This window comes from Periophthalmus magnuspinnatus, chromosome 3, assembly GCF_009829125.3.
Source record: "Periophthalmus magnuspinnatus isolate fPerMag1 chromosome 3, fPerMag1.2.pri, whole genome shotgun sequence".
Lineage (NCBI taxonomy): Eukaryota > Metazoa > Chordata > Actinopteri > Gobiiformes > Gobiidae > Periophthalmus > Periophthalmus magnuspinnatus.
This window is the reverse complement of record NC_047128.1, coordinates 9,209,552-9,230,401: the sequence shown is the minus strand read 5'-3', so window position 1 is coordinate 9,230,401 and position 20,850 is coordinate 9,209,552. Positions and strand designations below refer to the sequence as shown.

The 20,850-nt window shown below is 41.2% G+C and overlaps 1 protein-coding gene across 1 annotated transcript in view; it reads right to left on the bottom strand.

Annotated features, from left to right (window-relative positions):
* The window catches only part of uacab (uveal autoantigen with coiled-coil domains and ankyrin repeats b), an 81,369-nt gene extending 69,134 nt beyond the window's left edge, over positions 1-12,235 (bottom strand). The window contains 1 exon segment of the mRNA XM_033987630.2: positions 12,057-12,235. Coding sequence (XP_033843521.2) covers positions 12,057-12,104 — 48 coding nt within the window. The 5' untranslated portion in view covers positions 12,105-12,235.
* Between the last annotated feature and the right edge of the window lie 8,615 nt (positions 12,236-20,850).

Sequence of the window (20,850 nt, the reverse complement as noted above, 5' to 3'; positions counted from 1 at the left end):
GCATTAACATCACTGTGTTCAAATAATAAAACCAGTACTATGCATGAAATCACAACTAATTACTTGCATACCTTTTTACAAAGACTTGACTTTTTTAAATACTACCACACTGAAATTATTTAAATGTTTAACCTTATGTATTCCAATAATGACCTTATTGTATTTATGCTATTTATTATTTTTTTTACATTTTAACACACACCCGTCACCCAATTTCCATCAGGCTAGAATAATAGTGAATATTTACTGCAGATCAGTGTGACTTCTGCTGTTGCCTTTGAGAGACCAGTTCAGAAATGCATGGCTTCACCTTGGCCACTCTCATGTCATTTTCACAGTCAAAGTCTGTTCCTTTTCTTTGTTTTTATGTCGTTTTATGTTTTTATGCCGTTCGAACAGCTCATTTAAGTCGGGCGGGTACTTTGATAGGCACATCAAAGGGTGCATTTGTCGAATTGGGACACGGCCAGCATCTGGAGACGCTCGCAGTCCACGAATCATGTGAGTTGGGTGCGTGTCTTGACCTCTGCCGAACCCCTGAGACTGACTCACCGAACCCTAGGGTTCGATCGAACCAAGGTTAAGAACCACTGCCCTAGGTACTCTTCTATCTCCTTTTCCTCCCCAACAATCTAGAAAGCGTCACCAGATCAGGAACTAAAATGGCTCCCCTCACACATAATATAGCGCGATCAAGAGTTCTGCTTAGCTGTGCAAATGACGGTTATTTATGTTTTGATTTGTAGTAGCAAAAGATGAAGTTTAAATCAACTGGATAAATCGTAAGAGTGAAGATGTTTCATTGCTCATCCAAGCCACTTCTTCAGTTCTGGTCAGATTGCTGGTGGCCACTGCCTTATATCCAACTGAAGGGAGGGGCTAACGACACTTAAACTGTCTATTGTCTCCAGTTTCATCTAAAACTACCCTATTCAGCCCTTAACGACCCTGCTATGGTTCTCATTCTTCTCAGTCTGAGGATGGAGTTATAGATGGGGGATGTCTCAAGCCCTCATTCCTGTTTAAGGAAGGATTCTCTTTCCTAACAAAAACAGCTTATTTAACTCCCCTCTCAAACCATTTCTTTTCTCTGGCTAAGATCTGAACTTCACTATCTTCAAAGGGGTGGTTAGTAGGGATGGGACGATATTAAATTTTAGGCTCACGATTATTGTGGCCAAAATAATTGCGATTAACGATATTATCTCGATAATTATTAACATGTTAACGTTCCGACGGCCCAGGCCTACTTTACAACAATGTACATACACTTCTGCGTCACCTACACAAACAATCTACACATCAAATGAAAGCTGCAGCGCTCGTCTTTCTGGATATGCAAACCATTTTCACCTGCAATCACAGGACAGACGAAAGGAAAGACAGGAAATACGTTTTTACAGAAAAGTCAAAGTGTGGATTTGGACTTCACTTACCATGAAGTGCTCTGGTTCTGTCAAGCATCAACATATTCACACAAAGTTGGTCTAATTTGTTCCGTAAAGGTCCAGAGAATATAATCCAGTCAAGAAATTATATCCACAAAATAAGATCCTCCATGTCCAATCTGCTGCAGGAAAGTACTCCAAATATGAAATCTGCTCTGTCACTTCTTTGCATTTCTTTTGTTGATTTCAGGCATAATAAACTTCTGAGAGCACCAACTTTCTTCCTCAGTGCTAAACACACGCGTTAGCTTGTGATTGACACCAGTGTTGGCCAATAAGGTGGGGGCTGTGGGTTACTGAGGCCTCAGACAGCGAATCAGTGCTACAGATGACTGAAAGATTACGCCCCATTCTTCCCCTTGTAGAATCAACCAATTACATTACACACATTTAGTGACGTTTTCCCCTTACAGCCAATGAGCAGCGGGACAGGATGACGTATCACATGCCATGGTTTTCCGTAAACAGACGTACCCGGAAGAAAATGTGTACTCCTCAATGCCATGTTGTCAAAATGGACCAGTCCTTATCGCGCCAGAAGTGACGCAAGTGCCTGTCGACGAACACTTAGAATGACGCAATTAAGGCACTTTGGGGAACTGGGAAACGGCCGAAGCCGAGTGGATGCAGAAATGTGTGCATTGTGATAGAAATGTAAGTATAGTCACGTTGTGTATTTAAAAAGCATTTGATCTGTGTCAGTCTGCCAGACCCAGACCAGACATTAACATGTGTGAAGGCTCTGTCTCTATCCCACAGGAAACTCGCTGTTGTTCTACCTTTCTAAGTGTAAAAGTTCATTATCATATGGGTGTGAAACAAAAGTCACTCTGCTTTGAAATGTATGTAGCATTGTCATTCTGGTATAAAATAGTCAGAGCTCAGATGCTCGGGGGGTGGGGGTGGGGGGGGGGACTTGGAGGGAGAGGGGAAATGGGGGAGAGGCCGGGAGGCTACCAGTCGGTGGCCAGGGCAGGCCTGGGCCCTGTCCCGTCTGTATCTGCTGTAACAAACAATAAACCTTTTTTCCTGTATTGCAAAACTCACCGAGCTTCATAAATGGATTACTTTTCATCTAGAACTGTAATTTTTCCACAACATGCATAATGGCGCATTTTACGCACTGTTGTTTTGCGTTTTAAACATGACGAAACGGACAAAACCAAGGGAGTATGTGATCGAGGACACTGTGGATGTTGTACAAGTTATACTAGAGGCATCTTGGACCCGGAGCGGTTCATGGCAAAGAGTAAAGATCCCACAGTGGACTCAGGAGTAAAGGACCTTATTTTTTGATGGATTGGATGCTGTTCTTGATCGGTTAGCAAGGTTTATTCTGCTATTGTCTTCATTGTAGGTAAAATATACCATGTATAATCGTTAGCATTGCTTCTGTGCACATAGTGCGCATTCGGACCATGCGTTCTGGCACATTTGTGTTCAGCTGTATGAATTAGACTTAATTTGTCTATTGTTTAAAAGATGTTGTGTTATTCTGCAGTTTGCATTATTGTAGGTAAAAATATAAGATGTGCACACATTAGCATCTCATCTATGTACACGGCTCTGGCGCGTTCCCGTGGAGCGTTACGGATCAGACTTTGTTTTTTGTTTATCTGGCAGAATATGGTTCAGACAGAGACAAGCACAGAAGCTAACAAGTGTCATTGCTATGACAGAGTGGGCAAACACCAGAACTAACATCTAAATGTTGTATTGGAACTGGAAACATGAGGCAGTGTGGTGCCGTAAAGGCGATTATAATCGTGCGCGATGATCGCGATTATTAAAAAAATGCCACGAACGATTAATTGCGGACCATTTTTATCGCGATTAACGATATCGTATATCGTCCCATCTCTAGTGGTTAATGGCTTTGACATGGAGATGTACAGCAGACTAGGGTCCAGAGGAGCTCTCACACCAATGTTGGTACATTCTCTATGGAGTAGCTGTTTGGTTTCTCCAATATAATGCTCACTGCACTGTTCACTACACTGAATGGAGTAGACTACATTACTTTGTTTGTGGCTCAGGGTTTTGTCCTTAGGATGAACCTTTTTTTTTCTTAAAGTGTTTGTAGGTTTGAACAAGACAGTATTGCAGTATTGTGATTTTATTATCCTTATTGTGTAAAGCACTTTGAATTAGTTTGTATATGAATTGTGCTATACAAATAAACTTGCGTTTTTGTGTGTGTGTGTGTGTGTATTGTATTTTAAAACAGGACAACCATGAAAAAGAGCCCAAGTCCTCTCATTGGGTTCCCTCGTCTAAAGAGAAAGAAAGTGGATAACCAGCAATGTGCTGTGACGATGAGCTTTTTCTACAGGCTGCAGTGTAAACATGGTAGCCTGTTGTCAGTTTCATATAAACAAACTCCTGCTTCTACTACGGCCGCATGACTTTGCAAAAGCACGATTTTTTTTTTCTGACAGGCATTGCAATTACATGCATTTATTGATGTACGGCAAGTGTCGTGCATCAATAAACAGAAAACAGCCTTTGCATTTGTGCTTTGTTTTGCGAAGCATGTCGGCTCAAATCATATCACTGGAAATATGGTGGTTTATCACAAGATCAAGTCAACGTTTGGTGAGAAATTATTATTTTATGTTTTTATCTGCATGTTACCATCTCATTTTCACCATAGACTCCATTCTCTCTTGTTCAATCGTCTCTTTAGTCATTTCAACCACGCCTGGAGCTACAGTGTACTGCACTAGCCCCCTCTGGAAGCTCGTACTACCAGGGGAGGTAAGGTTCATTTTAGACAGTGAAGACACTTGCGGCCTATACTTATCAGCTCCGAATTGAACCAGTATAAACAAGGCTATAGTGTGCCCGGCCTTAGATACACGGCCCCCCTCAGCCACAGCTCTTTTTTATGCTAATCCCAGTGAGCACAGCCAGACTCCCATCATGCATCCGCTATTGAATAGTGCAGGGTGACAGGCCTGAGACATGGTTGCACAGAGCTGATTCTACAATACCATTTTATAATCATACATTAATATTTGAAAGTTTATTTATTTATACCAAACAGCTTTTTTGCAGCTAGTTTGAGATGCATTCCTACCGAGACCTGCCCACTCATTCAGCTTTGGCATTTCCTGGTGTATTCCACAGCATACAGCCTGTTGAATTGTTGATATGACACACTTTGATGGAGATGGGTACAACATTCATGATATACAGATATCATGAATGTTGGGCAAAATTTCAAGTATATCACTTACAATAATAGAAAAATGCTTCAAAAAAAGCTGATTAAAGGTCCCACGCTATGACACAAAACTAACTCTGGTGAGCTTTAAGCCATGTTATAATGTTACCTCCTAAAAAAAAAAAAAAAAAACATACCTGGAGTTGTGTTTCATATCATTCACATGTTTGAGTAACCCTTCATTATTAGTCTGCCTACATCTCCAAAACTCAAAATGCTGTTACACCTGCCACTTCATGACACCACAGCTGTCATGAAGTGGCACAACTCCAGGTATGTTTATGATGAGGAAACAACTTTATAAGAGAGATAAGAAAATAGCCTAATATAAGCACTCCAAGTAAAAAAAAGGGAAAAAAATGGGAAAAGGTTGGATTATAACAGGGGTGGCGAACACGCGGCTCTCTGCCAATAGGAATGCGGCTCTTTGCCTCGTATAATATTTTCTATATACTGCGGCTCTTTGCATTGTCTCATGTTTCACTTTTTTTTCTCTCTTAAAACACATTCAAATCCACCAGAGCTTATTAAAACAAATAATAAACAATATATAAAAACTGATTTATCAGCTTTTTTTTACGCTGCGTCTGACACGTGACCGCTCGTCATCTGCGCGGGTTACGTCTAATGCCGCGAAAATAAGTAAACATTTCATGTGCGTGCACACTGTTACCCTCGAGGCAAAATGGCAAAATTCAAAACTAAACGAAAATATGAGGATGAACACAGCTCATTTCTGGAAGAATGGGAAGATGCTTACTTTTTTATTGAACGGAATGGCAAATCACTCTGTTTAATCTGCAATACTACAATATCACATTTCAAGGCTTCAAATCTTTAGCCTCATTTTAGCCATCTCCAGGCTCATATGGACAAGGAATTCCCCAAAGGTTCTGAACTACGCAAGCACAAACTGAGCACCTTGAAAAGCCAGGTAAAAAGACAGTCTCAAATGTTTCAGCAATTGAACAAGCATGGAGAAACTGTGACACTTGCATCCTAGAAAGTGGCGTGGAAGATTGCCTGTGCTAAAAAAACGTACAACAAAGGAGAGTTTTTAAAACAGTGTTTTGTGGATGTAATTGAAACCTTCGCTCCAGATAATAAAAAAAATCCCACTGAGATTATCATCCCATCACTCCAACAAGGTAAGAAAATCTGTGATGTGGTTTGGAAATAACACCTAATTTATGCTTGTGTTAATATTTTAATAAGATAAGATAAGCCTTTATTAGTCCCACAGTGGGGAAATTACAGTATTGCACCGCACAGTTAAAGAACAGAAGGAAAATGGTACATGCAATAAAACAAGATAAAAAATAAATAAAATAATTTAAAAAATAGACTTAAAAAATAAACTAAAAATATTCCATCAGTTTACATTATACAGGCCCTGTGTTTCTGAAGTGTGTTCAGTAGTTGTGTGTGTCAGAGAGAGACAGAGATGAAGATAAAGAGCAAATGTGTGTGTTTGACAGAGTGAGAGAAAGAGAGAGGAAGAGATGCCTGTGTGTGTTTATGTGTGTATGTGGGGGGGGTATCTGACCTCTGGGTAGGTGCTGTGTTAACTCTGGCTAAGCTGCATTTGATGTGTGTGTTGAGGGTGGACACTTATCTTGAAATGAACAGAAGTACAATGCTTGCTGTTGTTTTGTAAGGAGAGGATTGTTTTAAGGGATATAATATGGTTGTAATTGTGTGTGTGTGTGTGTCTGTCTTGGCAGGTCAGCGCATCGTTTGGCTCTTTGAGTCTTACGGTTGAAAATTTTGGCTATTTGTACCAAACTTGTTCGCCACCCCTGGATTATAACATAACAGAATAGTTTGAATGTTGTAACGTGGATAATAATAATAATAATAATAATAATAATAATAATAATAATAATAACAACTATCAAGATATGCATTTGTGCCTGAATCACAACCACATAACTTCCTCACCCACCCACACATTGCCCCTGAAACTGAGGCACTTTTACCACTGTAACATGATGATGCCCATCAGGGAGATGTTTAGGGCTGCAGTTCATCAAAAACTACTATTTATACAGAAGAAAGTACTAGGAAACAATGTATTTATATTAACTCAGATTAAACTTGTGAATCATGAGTTTAATCTAACTTTTTACAGATAAATACCAAAAAATACAAAATCTTCACCTAACTTACTCGCTTCTCCTTTCTGCTGTTGTCCCACATAAATCCTTATAATCTAAATAAAATTATTAGTCAACTAAGACCCCATCGCCCTAAAGGCCTATGGTCCTGGATATATCTCTTACCTCAATCACACTCACTCACACATGCTCCAGGCAAGGGAAGTGTTAAGCCCCACGACACAACAGAACTAGGAGCTGGGCAGAGCGGGATTCAAACCGACACTGTCCACTGTCTTTGAAAATGATTAGATTTAATTGTACCCTGGATCAATTTGGGACTCTGAACAGATTTGAGGTCTAATCTCGACAATCACTTAAAACTGCAGCACATTTGAACATTTGTGTTTTAAAAGCTGACCTATTTCTTCACTTGTTTCATCTGAGAATGGGCAATAAAAATACTGAACTGTTTCTCCCAGGTAACGGGACACTCCAGGAATTCCAGAACACCATGCAGCTATGCCAGGCCTACCACAGCCCATTAACAGTGCTGGGAAGAACACTTGGACAATGGATTTAGTTAGACTACTGCATACCTGCGTTAACATGTATTTTGTAATGGATTACATTACATGGTACAATCTCAGAGTACCACTGTGTACTGAATACTTACAATACTTTCACACACTCACATGACTCCGGGAACATGCTTTTCTTTTGCCATACTAGAATAAAGTGTAATTGCCCATCCACTACTGCACACAGCGAGCAAAGAGACACTATGGAAAAAATTTGAACAGGGATGAAAAGAAAGGCTGAGGTAGACGGAGGTAATGAGATGCATGAAAGTCACCCGAAAAGTAAGGTCCCAAGCTAAACATTGAGCAGGAGCTGAGATATGGAATATCATGCTTCAAAAAGCTATGCACTGCAAAACGTGCTCATTGCAGCCATTAATCCTGACTTCCTCATTTTGATAAAGAAAAAAAAACACAAAAACAGGACGAATTGTTTTATTAATTTTTGTCTTGTTAATGTTGCTGATCAATGTATTGTGAATGTATTATTATTTATTGAATTTATTGAATTTTAATGTTTTAATTTGATATTTATTTAATTTTAGTGTATTATTGTGATATTTATTTAATTTATTCATTTGATGTTTATTTTTTTATATATATTTATTTAAATTTCATTATATTTTATTTTTTCCAGTAGCAAATGGTTCAATCAGTTGTTCAAAAAATGTGTATAGTTCAAATAATGATATATATATATATATATATATATATATATATATATATAAAAAATATTAGATTACATTATATATATTTTTTATGAATTTCATGGAAATATATGCATTTTATATTTTACTGTTACAGATAAAAAAACATGTTATTAAAGTATTTTTTGTTGTAAGTTGGTCTATATTGCCTTCTTGTTTTGTTAAATTGTAGTATTATAGTTGCAGCGGGGAGACATAATTGAAAAGCACTGATTATTGCAATTTCCAATGCATCAGATGTAGCTAGTACGGACTTACATTTACTTGAGTAACCTTGAAAGAAATCATACTTTTCAAGCAGCATACTTTTATGTTGTTTTTTTTATTGAAGTACCATTACTCTTATTTGAGTAAATGCTGCGGTTCCTTTTCCCACTGTGGGTAAGTCTACAAGTGACAAAAGTTTAATGCTGGACAATATGAAATGATTTGAACTTTTGTGTTTCTTGCACTTCCTTCATATATAATTTAATTTGTCTCATTGTTGTGTCTGTTTGAACTCCTCCACTTGAGGCAGAGACTCACCACCCACCCGGAGAGGGCAAACCACGCTTGGCCCGCCGGTACTCATCAGCTGCCTCAGGAGTCCCACGAGCCAACAAGGCTCGATAGAACTCCTTCAGCTTGACAGCATCCCTTACTTCCGGTGTCCACCACCGGGTTCGGGGATTGCCGCCGCGACAAGCACCGCAAACCTTACGACCACAACTACGAGCAGCTGCATCGACAATAGAGGTGGAGAACATGGCCCACTCGGAGTCTCCAACCGCCCCCCGGGATCAGGGAGAAGCTCTCCCGGAGGTGGGAGTTGAAGACCCCTCTGACAGAGGGCTCCGCCAGACGTTCCCAGCAGATCCTCACGATGCGCATGGGCCTGCCCGGTCTGTCCGGCTTCCTCCTCCACCAGCGGATCCAACTCACCACCAGGTGGTGATCAGTTGACAGCTCAGCCCCTCTCTTCACCCCAGTGTCCAAGACACGCGGTCAGAGGTCAGATGACACGACAACAAAGTCGATCATCGACCTCCGACCTAGAGTGTCCTGGTGCCACGTGCACCGATGGACACCCTTGTGCTCGAACATGGTGTTTGTTATGGACAAACTGACTAGCATAGAAGTCCAATAACCAAACACCACTCGGGTTCAGATCGGGGAGGCCATTCCTCCCAATCACGCCCCTCCAAGTGTCACTGTCATTACCCACATGGGTATTGAAGTCCCCCAGAAGAACAACGGAGTCCCCGGTTGGTGCACTGTCTAGTACCCCTCTCAGGGACTCCAAGAAGGCCGGGTACTCCGCACTCGTGCAGGGACGCGACCCTCTCATTCACCGGGGTGAACTCCAACACGTGGCGGCTGAGCTGTGGGGCAATGAGCAAGCCCACACCAGCTCGCCGCCGCTCCCCGTGGGCAACGCCAGAGAAATGGAGAGTCCAACCCCTCTCAAGGAGTTGGGTTCCAGAGCCCAAGCTGTGCGTGGAGGTGAGGCCGACTATATCTAGCCAGTAACGCTCAACCTCCCGCACAAGCTCAGGCTCCTTCCCCCCCAGCAAGGTGACATTCCATGTCCCCAGAGCCAGTCTCCATGTCCGGAGATCCGGTCGTCGAGGTCCCCGCCTTCGACTGCCGCCCAGATCTCTCTGCACCCGCCCCTCATGGCTCCTCTCGCAGGTGGTGGGTCCACTGGAGGACGGCCCCACGTCGTTCCTTCGGGCTGGGCCCGGCCGGGCCCCGTGGGGAAAGGCCCCGCCACCAGGCGCTCACTGCTGAGCACCCACCCCAGGCCTGGCTCCAGGGTGGTGTTCTAAAAGATTTGTGCTTTTTTTTTTTTTGTCCTTCAAATTACATTCACTTCACCACATTTTTTTGGCTGCCCTACCACCTCCGAGTAACACAATGCAGTCCTCTGATTTTAGGAAAGTTAACTGTATTCTTACCTTCAACTAGGTTATGTATTTTGTTACTACCAGTGGTGGAAGAAGTAAAATGAATTTTGTAAAAGTACAGATACTGGAACAAAAAAATACTCAAGTAAATGTATCACATGAAAACATCTACTAAAGCACTAAGTTTTAAAATGTACTTGTATTAAAAAAGTATTTTGAGGTCTTATAGAGCTGCAAAAATTGTGATTTTGAAAGATTTGTGCTGAATTTTGTTCAACAGAAACAATTGAATCGATCAATTTTTCTAGCTGTTTATATTTGTATATTTTGTTAAAAAATAAACCCTCAGCCTTTTCAGCAGGTCTCAGAAAATAATGAAAAATACTTTTACTTTTGAGTTCAGTTCAAAAATGTAGTGGAGTAGAAAGTACAGATACCTGCTTTCAAGTGTAGTGAAGTAAAAGTAAAAAGTATCTACTCTAAAATCTACTCAAGTAAAGTTCAGGTACCAAAAATGTAGAAGTACAACCACATAAGTCCTGTGCTCAGGTCTCTGCACTCTGGCTTCCTGTAGCTCAAAGAATAGACTTTAAAAGGAGCTCTGCCTGTGTACAAGTCTCTCCATGGCCTAGGTCCAAAGTACATCTCTGACATGTTAGTGCCATATGAACCATCTCCCTGATGACTTCAGGGACCAGCCTCCTGCTGGTGCCGAGAGTCAGGACTAAACATGGGGAATCAGCATTTCAGTCTTCCTGAAGATGTGAGACAGGCCTTTACTTTGACAATGTTTAAATCCAGGCTCAAAACGGTTCTGTTTAGCTGTGCATATGACTGAAAGGTTTTTATTCTGCCCTCTTCTGTTTTAATGGTAATTTTATGATGATTATTTGTTTTGATTTGAGTGATATACAAATACACTTGCCTTGCCTAGCCTAGACTTAAGTACAGTACTTTACTACTTTCACTTTGTTACATTCCAGCAGTAGTTACTACCAAAAACTGACCAGGCCTGTCACAATAACATTTTGAATTTCGATATATCGTTGATGTAAAGATCGACAATAAACGATAATATTGAAACTCATTGAACCCAAGAGCAGATTTAAACCATAAAAACTATTGTAAAATATACAATATTATTAAAAACTAAAAAATGAGCTGCAATAAATAAACAGCAGAAGGAAACAAAGTAGAGAGTTTGTATCTGTAATGAGTCAAGATTTTTATTCAACTTTCTACGGTTCAAATCTTATCAGATTGTCAATAAATAACAAGATTTCCCAGTAGTGCAAAGAAAATGTACACATAACAAATACTGACCCCCAAAAATACTGTTCCAGGTCCATATGCTGAACGACAAGTGGATACATCTTCAGTAGTGGAATATAAAGTAACTGTAACTGAGCCCAACTCTGACTGAAAGCTATCGATGTAATCACACACACTGTAACCCATTCAAATCCTTTATGTATGTAATGAAAGGAGTGTTGCATGTGGGGAAGCGGAGTTGAAAGTTTCATACAACTTCTTGAAAAAAAAAGTCTGCAACTCTCCTTTTGCGAGCATTGGCCTTTTACGACTAGCTTAGCGAAGTTACTTAAGATTTTGCGTCCAAACACCACTTTAAAGCAGGATCTACCATGCACCAGTGTCCTGCCCCGCTGCCCCACTCTCCCATCATAGAACGTACTAACTAGGCCATGCTTCAAACTGCGCTCATTTGCACGCGTAACAAAGAGCAGTATAGCTCTGTGTGTGGCGTCCATGAGAGCATACGCCTGTCCACAACACCGCGGTCAGCTGCCTCGCTTATCGGCGCAAAAACAAGAGAAATGTGCAACAATGTGTCCGACAAAGCTGCGCGCAAAACGGTGCCAGGAGACGGGACCGGCGCAGGTGCCAGAGCGGTCTGGGGAGAGAAGCGGGACTGCACGAGTTCGGGGGGACTTACAGTGTGGAGTGGACAATGGTGTAGCCAAGACACAGTCAGGAATGTGCGGCTTACCTACGCCAAAATGAGCTAACAGACTAATACAAGTAGCGCTATGAGTAACAGGTTGGCGTGGTTCAGACTCGTAGCAAAGAAACAAAACAAACCGCCTTACTTACTGTAATGTTAACTTCGTGCTTTTTCAAACGATACTTGAGGCTCTTCATGGTGCACGGCGATTATTCCGCTTCTGAGCAGTCTATTTTGGTCAACTTAATTCATAAATAGCACAAAAATAATCCGAAAGTTCCAGCAAAGTCTGTGGATTCCAGGTCCGTCTCTCGCCTTCTCTCGGGATGAGTTTCACCTGACACGGCAACCATAAACCAAAGTTCCGGCCCGAGTGGCACCGCCTACGGCCAATCACAGGTCGACAAAGGCGTGCTGGTGGAGGTGAAAGCCAATGGGGTAACAGGAGGGAAAGCCAATGGGGTAACAGGAGGGACTTCCTGGTTGATTGACGCTAGGACAACGTGGGAGGGATCCTGAAGGAGGACTGTAGTGACATCACACACCTGTAAGGAACACCTGGAAAATGAGCTTCTGTTTAGTTTATGAAGTCTTATGAAGGTACTGTAAGTTTTGTAAGATTTAGATTTTTATCTTTCACAAATCTGACCTATCTGTGAGCGCAGATATGCGATAAACATATTCAGATATTTTACTGATAGCAATTCTAATTCTGATTTATTCTTTATAATTTATCATTTTGAGTCTCAAGACAATTATCCAACTTTAAAGAAGAATTAGTCTCTCATTTGTGATAGCAGTTTAGACATCAATGCTGAAATGCAATGCTGAAATCCAGCTGGTTTGAACCTAAAAGGACTCTCTCTGATCTGAATGGTCACTACCTAAACCCCAGCACCTGCAGAATCACTGAATCAGCTAGAGCAGCCTTTGCAGCTCAGGGAGTGAATTCCGGAAGTTCTGAGATTTCACATGAGGCCTGTCCATATACTTAGAATGACAAAAACTTGTACGTGTCCTCTGTATGCAGATTTAGGCTCTGGCAACCCCAGTTCAGTTGTGAGTGCAGGCTACATACTGTTCCTTTAATAAAATATTTTTTTTCCCATGCAAACTCAAATTTTCAAAGTTTTTCTTCCTGAAATAAAAAAAAATAGATTTAAACCTTACTAAAATGATGTATTGACTCTATTACTTTTCTTTGTTCGATATACAGATTATGTATCAGCCTTGAGAGAATGGCCTATTTTCTTATCACTGTTGGTTATTTGAGGTCTAATAATCTACTCAGATAATGGTGCCATACTTCTTTGTGATTGGCCGTTATGAGCTCTTCATAGTAGCAGACTGGTGCTTTTAGTGGGTTTATTCTACATTTGTGATCAGTTTAGTCATTTACATCTGTGTAGACCCTCAGTCATCCAGGTCTGATCTGTAGCAAAAGACAAAGTTCAAATCTGTCAACTGGACAAATCATTGTAGGAGTGAAGACGTTTCGCTGCTCATCCAAGTTCTTCAGTTCTGGTCAGAATGCTGGTGGCCACTGCCTTATATCTATCTGAGGGGAGGGGCTAACCACGCTGAAACTGTAAACAGCTATTGTTTCCAGTTTCAGCCCTTAACGACCCTGCTTTTTTCTCATTGTTCTGGGTCTGAGGATGGAGTTATAGATGGAGTTATAGATTTTCAGGTACTCCACCCACACATTGGTATCGATACGTGGATGACAACTGGACTAAAATTAAAATTCAGGATCTGGAGCCTTTCACTGCACATATTAATGGCAAACTGGCCTTCTTAGATTATGCAGTAACAGTAGGATAGGATGGCAACTCCAGCAGGTAGAAGTCTACAGGAAGCCCATGCACACTGACCAATACCAAAAAGATTCACCATGTAACTTTTTTGGTTGTCGCAATGGTTGTGTTACTGCTGAATGTTCCAAAGTATGGCATTAACCTTAACCATCTGAATAAAGATGGATAACATTAATGCCATACTGTGGAACCCTGTTGTCCACCTGATAGAAGTTACATCAGTGTGAGTAAACCCGGGGCACTAGAGGGCAACAATGAGACACATGCCAGAGTAGGGGTGGTTTTACAGAGCGGAGCTTCTCTCTTGTTTTGCATGTGCTCTGTATCAGGTTTTTAGCAGTTATATTTGCAATATATATAATAGTATAATTTGAGTGTTGTGGAAATAAGACTCTTTTTGCAGTTTTGTTTTTCTAACACTGTCTTTGACTACTGTCATGATGTCATTGGCTGTGTCTCAATTCGCCAAATGCATCCTTCAAGGGTCCTTGCGAAGTACTCTTCAAAAGTGTAGTTTCAAGGTTCCGGTCGAGAATCTGCCCTCCTCAGTGTAGCCGCCATCTTGCTGAAGTGGGACAGGCCTACACCATGGACCGCACTTCCACCGCTGTCTTTGAGCGTACGATATGTACATTACGTATGTTATTTTTAATGATTTATTATTTAATCGAAAAAAAGTCAAGATGTCGTCGTCACAGCCGTTTCTTTCTGTTTAGATTGAATATCAATAGGCAAATATAACGTTCGAGGTGATTTTTTTACTCAATTGTAGCTACTTCATAACTTAAACAAAATATACCTTGTGAAAACGTAATAACAGAGACAGAGGTAACAATATAATTTCTACATTCATAGTCTATAAACCAGAGAACACTGATTAGGTGTACATATAGTGGGATATTGCAGTTTAATGGTTCGGTATTTTGGCCAGTGGCTACACCACTTTAATAACAGTAGAGGGCACTGTTTCCCTTCTATGCCGTGCCAGTTCTTTTCATCTGATTATTATAAGGTATTTTCTAGCAGTGCAGCGCTACATCAAGCTAGTGTCTTGATTTACTAACACGAAGGTAAATGACACGTGCCCACCAGTGGGTGCAGACCTATGGAATGTACCGGAACACATGAAGATTTTGTGCACGTCTCAGGACTCTCTTCTGTCCTTTCCTGAGAGTCCGTTGCTTCATTGTTCACATTACCTGTGTGCAACTCATTAAACCCTTCTGACTTTACGTTTCAGTCTCTTGGTCTTTGATGCTTACAATAGAAACGAACATTCTTACATTATTCTTATTGCAGTAATAATTTTTAATGATAAAAATGTCTTCTTATTGTCTAGCAATAACTGCACATTCCTTTATTCCATGTAACTCCTTTTTAATCATCAAACACACTGTACAGATCTTTATTCAGATTTAACAGTTTCATGTTGCTCTGTTGTAGATGAGGTAATTTATTAATTAATTTTTTGCGTAGGCGCGGTGCATGACGGGATATAGAAGTGCGTGAAGTGTGCACGGATGCAGGCTTCGGTTATGTCCGATCTCCATGGAAACGGTGCAAAGGGAAGGGCAGGTTTGTCGGCCGCATTCAGTAGGGTGGGTTGAAATGGGACAGCCCTTGTCGCGCCGGAAATTACGTCACTGCCCTTCGAACCGCCCTTCCAATGGTGATTCTAAGGCCAGGTGGGCGAATTGGGACACAGCCATTATCTGCCTCCTGTGTTGTCTCCCTGTGTGCTCTCCCCCTCTCTCACCTGTCGGAGCCTGGAGCTGGGCGGCGTTCCTGGCTCCTCCCGCGCGCACCTGCAGCCCATCAGCGCAATTACCCCCACCTGCTGCCGGGTATAAGATGGACCAGCTCTAGACACTCGGTGCCAGATCGTCCATGTGTCAAACGTGAATGGTCCAGCTCTGTTTTTGTATTCTTTGTTACCTACTTTTGGATGCTTACTGGATTTTGCTGCTCCTCAGATTCCTGCTCTCTCGCTCGTCCCTGTTCCTAGTCTCTGGTTCAGCTCCTGACCCCGCGCTCCAGTACAGTCTACTCCTTGTCTTCTCCTCCTTGTCTCGTCTTGGACTCCGGCTTGATCCACGTCTTCCGCTCCGGCTCCCGTTCCTCGGACCACTCCTGCTCGGTTCTCTCTGGCTCAGTTCCCGGTCCTGGTCATTCCCTGTTCCTGTTCCTGTTTCTGCCCTCCGCAACGCATCTCCGGACTCCGGCTAGCACCCTGCTCCCGCTCCTTGTTGGTTTAATGAACTTTTGTCACCTTTTGCACAAACTGTAAATAAACACTGTAAATCTGCCCCGAGTCTAGTGACACAGTCTGTCACTATTTGGTCCACCCTACACCCACCATTAGGACAACTACCAAACCAAATGAGTTTTAGTTAGAAGACCAAGTGATTTTTAAAAGGTAACATAATCACACAATATTTTAATTTCCTTTACAAGCAGGTCTTGAGGTCAAAATAAGTCTGCCGTGTACTGTCCTGTGTTTTATTGTCCGATAATCAGGAAATCCGTGGCTAGCATGCTAGTTGTTGTTAGCTTTACCATGATACCAAAATTCTGCCCTTGTCTCTGAGATGTGAAAAGCGCTTATAAACAGCAAATAATTTTTACTGTATGTATTACCCATAAGAGAAGGTCAACTGGATTGATATAGGTCAACTGGATCGTGTTCTGTGTTTTTATCAAGACATTTCAGTGTTCACCTGAACTCTTCAGCTATAAAGAAGAAGTCACACGTGACAGCCTGACTGACACCTGCAGTATGTAAGTCCAGAGACAACAGTCTAGGAAACATCTCACAACTCAACATGATCTCATGACCATCAAAATTTTTTTGAAAAAAACATTTTAGAAACAAACAAAATCCAGTAGACCTACTGTTCTTTTATGAGTATTTTTAGAACTAGATGAGTAAAAAATTAACTTGTATACGATGGAATTATCACACTTTCTCAAGTGAATTCAGCAGTTTGTGGTACTGTCTTGTTAAATCATTGAAGTGCAGCAGGCAGATGTTTGTGAAATTATTTCAGAGAATGTCAGAGTAATACAGCCTTAAGCAGAGCTCTGAGCTGATAAGTGAAGGCTTTATGTGAATAAAAGCAGGAGCACAATCAGTCTGTGAGATCCACTGAGAAGTCATTCAACATGGCATTCTGAATTTCACTCTGACAGTGTTAAACTAGTCAGAATCAGAGTATGTCAATTCATCACACGGGTTTAGAAACTACAGTGATGTTTAGAGCCATGCAGGAGTAGAATCAGACAGCAGAGAAAAACTTCTGCTTCAAATAGGTTGTGAGGGAATCAACCTGTTAATGGAGAGTGAGGTGAGCTCTTCAGAAACCTCCCCATTGCACAAATCACCAGTGCCACCACACATTTTCCTCTCACCTGATTGTCCTTTTTCGGCCCCACCCCCTTTTTGTCGTAAATGCCACTATTCCATTCAATTCATTCTTATTTTTGTAACGCCCAAAATCACAACAACAGTTGTCTCGAAGGGCGTTCATGTTTTGGTTGATGGGGGAAACTGGAGTACCCAGAGGAAACCCATCCAGACACGGGGAGAAACATGCAAAACTCCACACAGAAAGGCCTGGGCAACCCGGGGATCGAACCAAACCTTCTTGCTGTGAGGCATGCGTATTGCCACTCAGCCACCATGCTGCCTATACACACAAAAACAGGAAAATCAAACAACAGGAAAAATCAGACAAAACAAGAAAAATCAGCCAGGCGAGGAGGAGGGAGGGGGGCGGAGGAGGGCCAGGCGAGGAGGAGAGGGAGGCGGGTAGAGGAGGGCCAGACGGGGAGGAGGAGAGGGTCCAGCTGTCATCGAGACTGAAATACACTCTTTGTAGTGGCACTTCCGGTTAAGTGTAAATCCCATTCATTTTAATGGAAAACATTTGCCATTAAAATCTGATATAAAGAAGTATTGATTTGTGTAAAATGTTCAGTGCTCATATGACCAACAAGTTGACATTGCAGCAACTCTCTGTAGCCCCTATACAATTAATTTATTGTTAAGATCTTCAGCCCCATGTAAAATAATACAAAAAGGTGAATATAGTACAAAATCTAATGTCAACTGGAGAAGGAGCCTGTGTGAGCGCTGGTGTCATGTTCTCTGCCTGCAGTTAACACACTCACTGAAAGCATGGTGCATACTACTGTCACAACCCGGATTCACTTTTGACTAAGCTACTTCTATGTGACAAAGCTACATCTATGTTGAACTAAACAGCTAAAATACATGCCATGCCACATACAAAAAAAATCTGCTGAGCAGACTAAACCAGTGGTTTGTGCTTTAACATTTCATGGTGAAGCTCCCAGTCTTTGTGGCACCACTCAGCCTTACTACAAAGTAAGAAATCTCCTTCAAGTTAAACCTTTTCAGGTACCAGTTGGATGCTTTTTACATCCCAAAAGATCAGTGGAAAAAAGTACGCTGATGGTCACAGTTTGGATTGAGGTGTAGCACCTAAAGTCAGTGACCATCTCTTTCGTTTTGGAGGTGTTTAGAATGACACCGTTTTCTTGGCTCCATCTATAAAGGTTCTTTCTAAGACTCCTCTAAGATTCCTCTTCTTGTCCAGTTTTGATGCAAGCCACTATTGCATCAAATGTGGCAGGACTCAGAGGTATAATTAAATATAATTAGTGCTGGGCGATATGGAAAAAATCATATCATAATATGGATTATTTTATATCACACTAATATATATATATATATATATATATATATATATATATATATATATATATATATATATATATATATATCCTCCTCCTACAACTTGATTACACAGACTTGTAGTTTCCCAATCACACCTGGTTAGTCTATAACACAATATAAACCCACAATTCATTAATGATAAAAATAAAAGCATGATTTCATTCACATTTCCCTCCTGTTTATCATTAATAAACATCAAATATTATATCTATCATCACATCCCTGAATACAGTTTTCTGTGATGACTTCATTAGCTTGATGTTCTAAAAATGATTCACAGTTGATCTTCCTTCTGGAGTAGAATATAGAATTCATCACTAAGCATTACATTCTGCACTGCTCCACCAACAGCTTTGTGAATGAGGCTTTGAATGCATGGAATAACACACATAGTAAAGATACAAAAAGATAATACAATAAAAGTAAATGGAGTTAAAAATTTCAGTATGATTTGCAAGCAGTTTCCTAAGGACAACCATGAGAATAAGTTCCAATTTTGACATGTGTCATCCTTTGCCTGTGCATCACGTATCTGTTTCATTTCCTCTAAGGCTTCAGCTACACTGTGGCCATCAGAGGTGTGATCAGGTATGTATGCACAAGTATCATTCAAAAGTACACAAACACCTCCCTGAGCCATAGTAAGTCAAGCACAAGCCTGTTCCGTAAGACCATTAAACGCATCTGTGACAATTCATCATTGCTCCCCTCCCATGCTTTGATGCTGGCATTCATGAATATTCCCAAATAATATTCAACGGTTTCCAGCCTCAAAATATTCTTAGCTACTCCTACCCAAGGGAATAATGCTAGGATTACTTTCTGGCCAGTGCTTCAATGCTTATGATCTTCAGCTACGTCTGAACCCCATACTGGATTGTGTGGCTTCATTTCTATCAGGGCTCTCCGCTCCAGTGGAGACAACGCCTCACTTTTAGAGATAATAAAAGTGTGGACGGTCAATCGAATAGGAGCACATACCCCACTCCAGTTAACAGGTAACTGTAAATAAACAGCACTGTCATACAGCCAGTATACTCTATCAATTACATATGTGCCATTATTTCGAGGTACAAAAGCCTTGTCTATATACATGCAGTCCACATATGGGCAAGGTACCAAAACAGTGTGTCTCCAAAAGTAACAGGATCATATCCTGTTTCTGTTGGCACATGAGCCTGTTCACACATTTCCTTGGGTATGCGGCCCAATTCCACAGAGCCATTATTAGTATAACATATTGGGAACCTCGCTCCTAATTTTACATAAGCATGCAGGGTTACTGGGGAATGAACATTCAGGTTTCTGAATTTAAACAAAGTAGCCCGATTTTCTCTAACAACATTGCCTTCATAGTCGGTTACATTCTTTAACCTCACATGTCCTTTGGAACTATACTCAGCTGCACAGTCACTTTCAACGTAATCTAATGGTATTATATCTAATACTGGATGTGATGACGATACAGGTATAAAGGAACAAACGTAACAGCGGTTTTGTTTTGGGTGGCAGCAATCATTTTTGCATATCTGTACCATGAGTTTGTTTGATAGATGTGAGTAATGCTATCATTATTAATTTTTGTATGTTCTTGTAGAGTGACCCATCTTCTGTCCACATGCACTTCTACAATTTTTTCTTTCCGCAGTTGAATTGTCCACCAGAAGACAAAAAATGATCAATACAATACCCAGGATGAGTCCTAGTGCTGTGAAAATCCTTTTCTCAGTTCGTGGAGAGTTCTTTGGTTCTTCCATCTTCTCAGTCTTAGATGAGAATAGTCCCCTTTACAGTCAAATTTCACCTCAGCTGGCTCTGCTCTTTCAATAATTCTCAGTTTGCAGTGTGAGAGATGTGAGAGATGAAGTGTGAGAGATGAATCCACGTAGTCTGCCATCTTCACAGGTGTAGGTGTTTGTAGCAGCACTTTGTAAGGACCCTCCCAACGTACATCAGACCAGCACTTTCGTTTGATCACTTTGACAAACACCCAGTCTCCGACTCGAACTTGAGTATGTTCCTGGGGAGACAAAATATCAGAGGGAACAATATTTGGTTCTAAACATTCTCTTGTCAAAGTTCTACTCATGTAATCAGACAAGTCTTTTACGTCTTCTGGAGAATGTCGTGGGTTGGGTGTCAAGTCTGGTATTGTATATGGTCGTCCAAATAGTATCTCATGGTGTAAGTGACTTAGTTTGATTAGCCATGATGTGCATACTTAGTTGTACTAAATTTACAGTCAGGCCATTGTCTTCCCGTTTCTGCCATAGTTTTTCTCAGTTTAGTTTTATAGTCCTATTTGTCCTCTCTACTAGTCCTACACTCTGACGGTGTCGTAACACTGGAGTAGGGTGGACCAAAGAG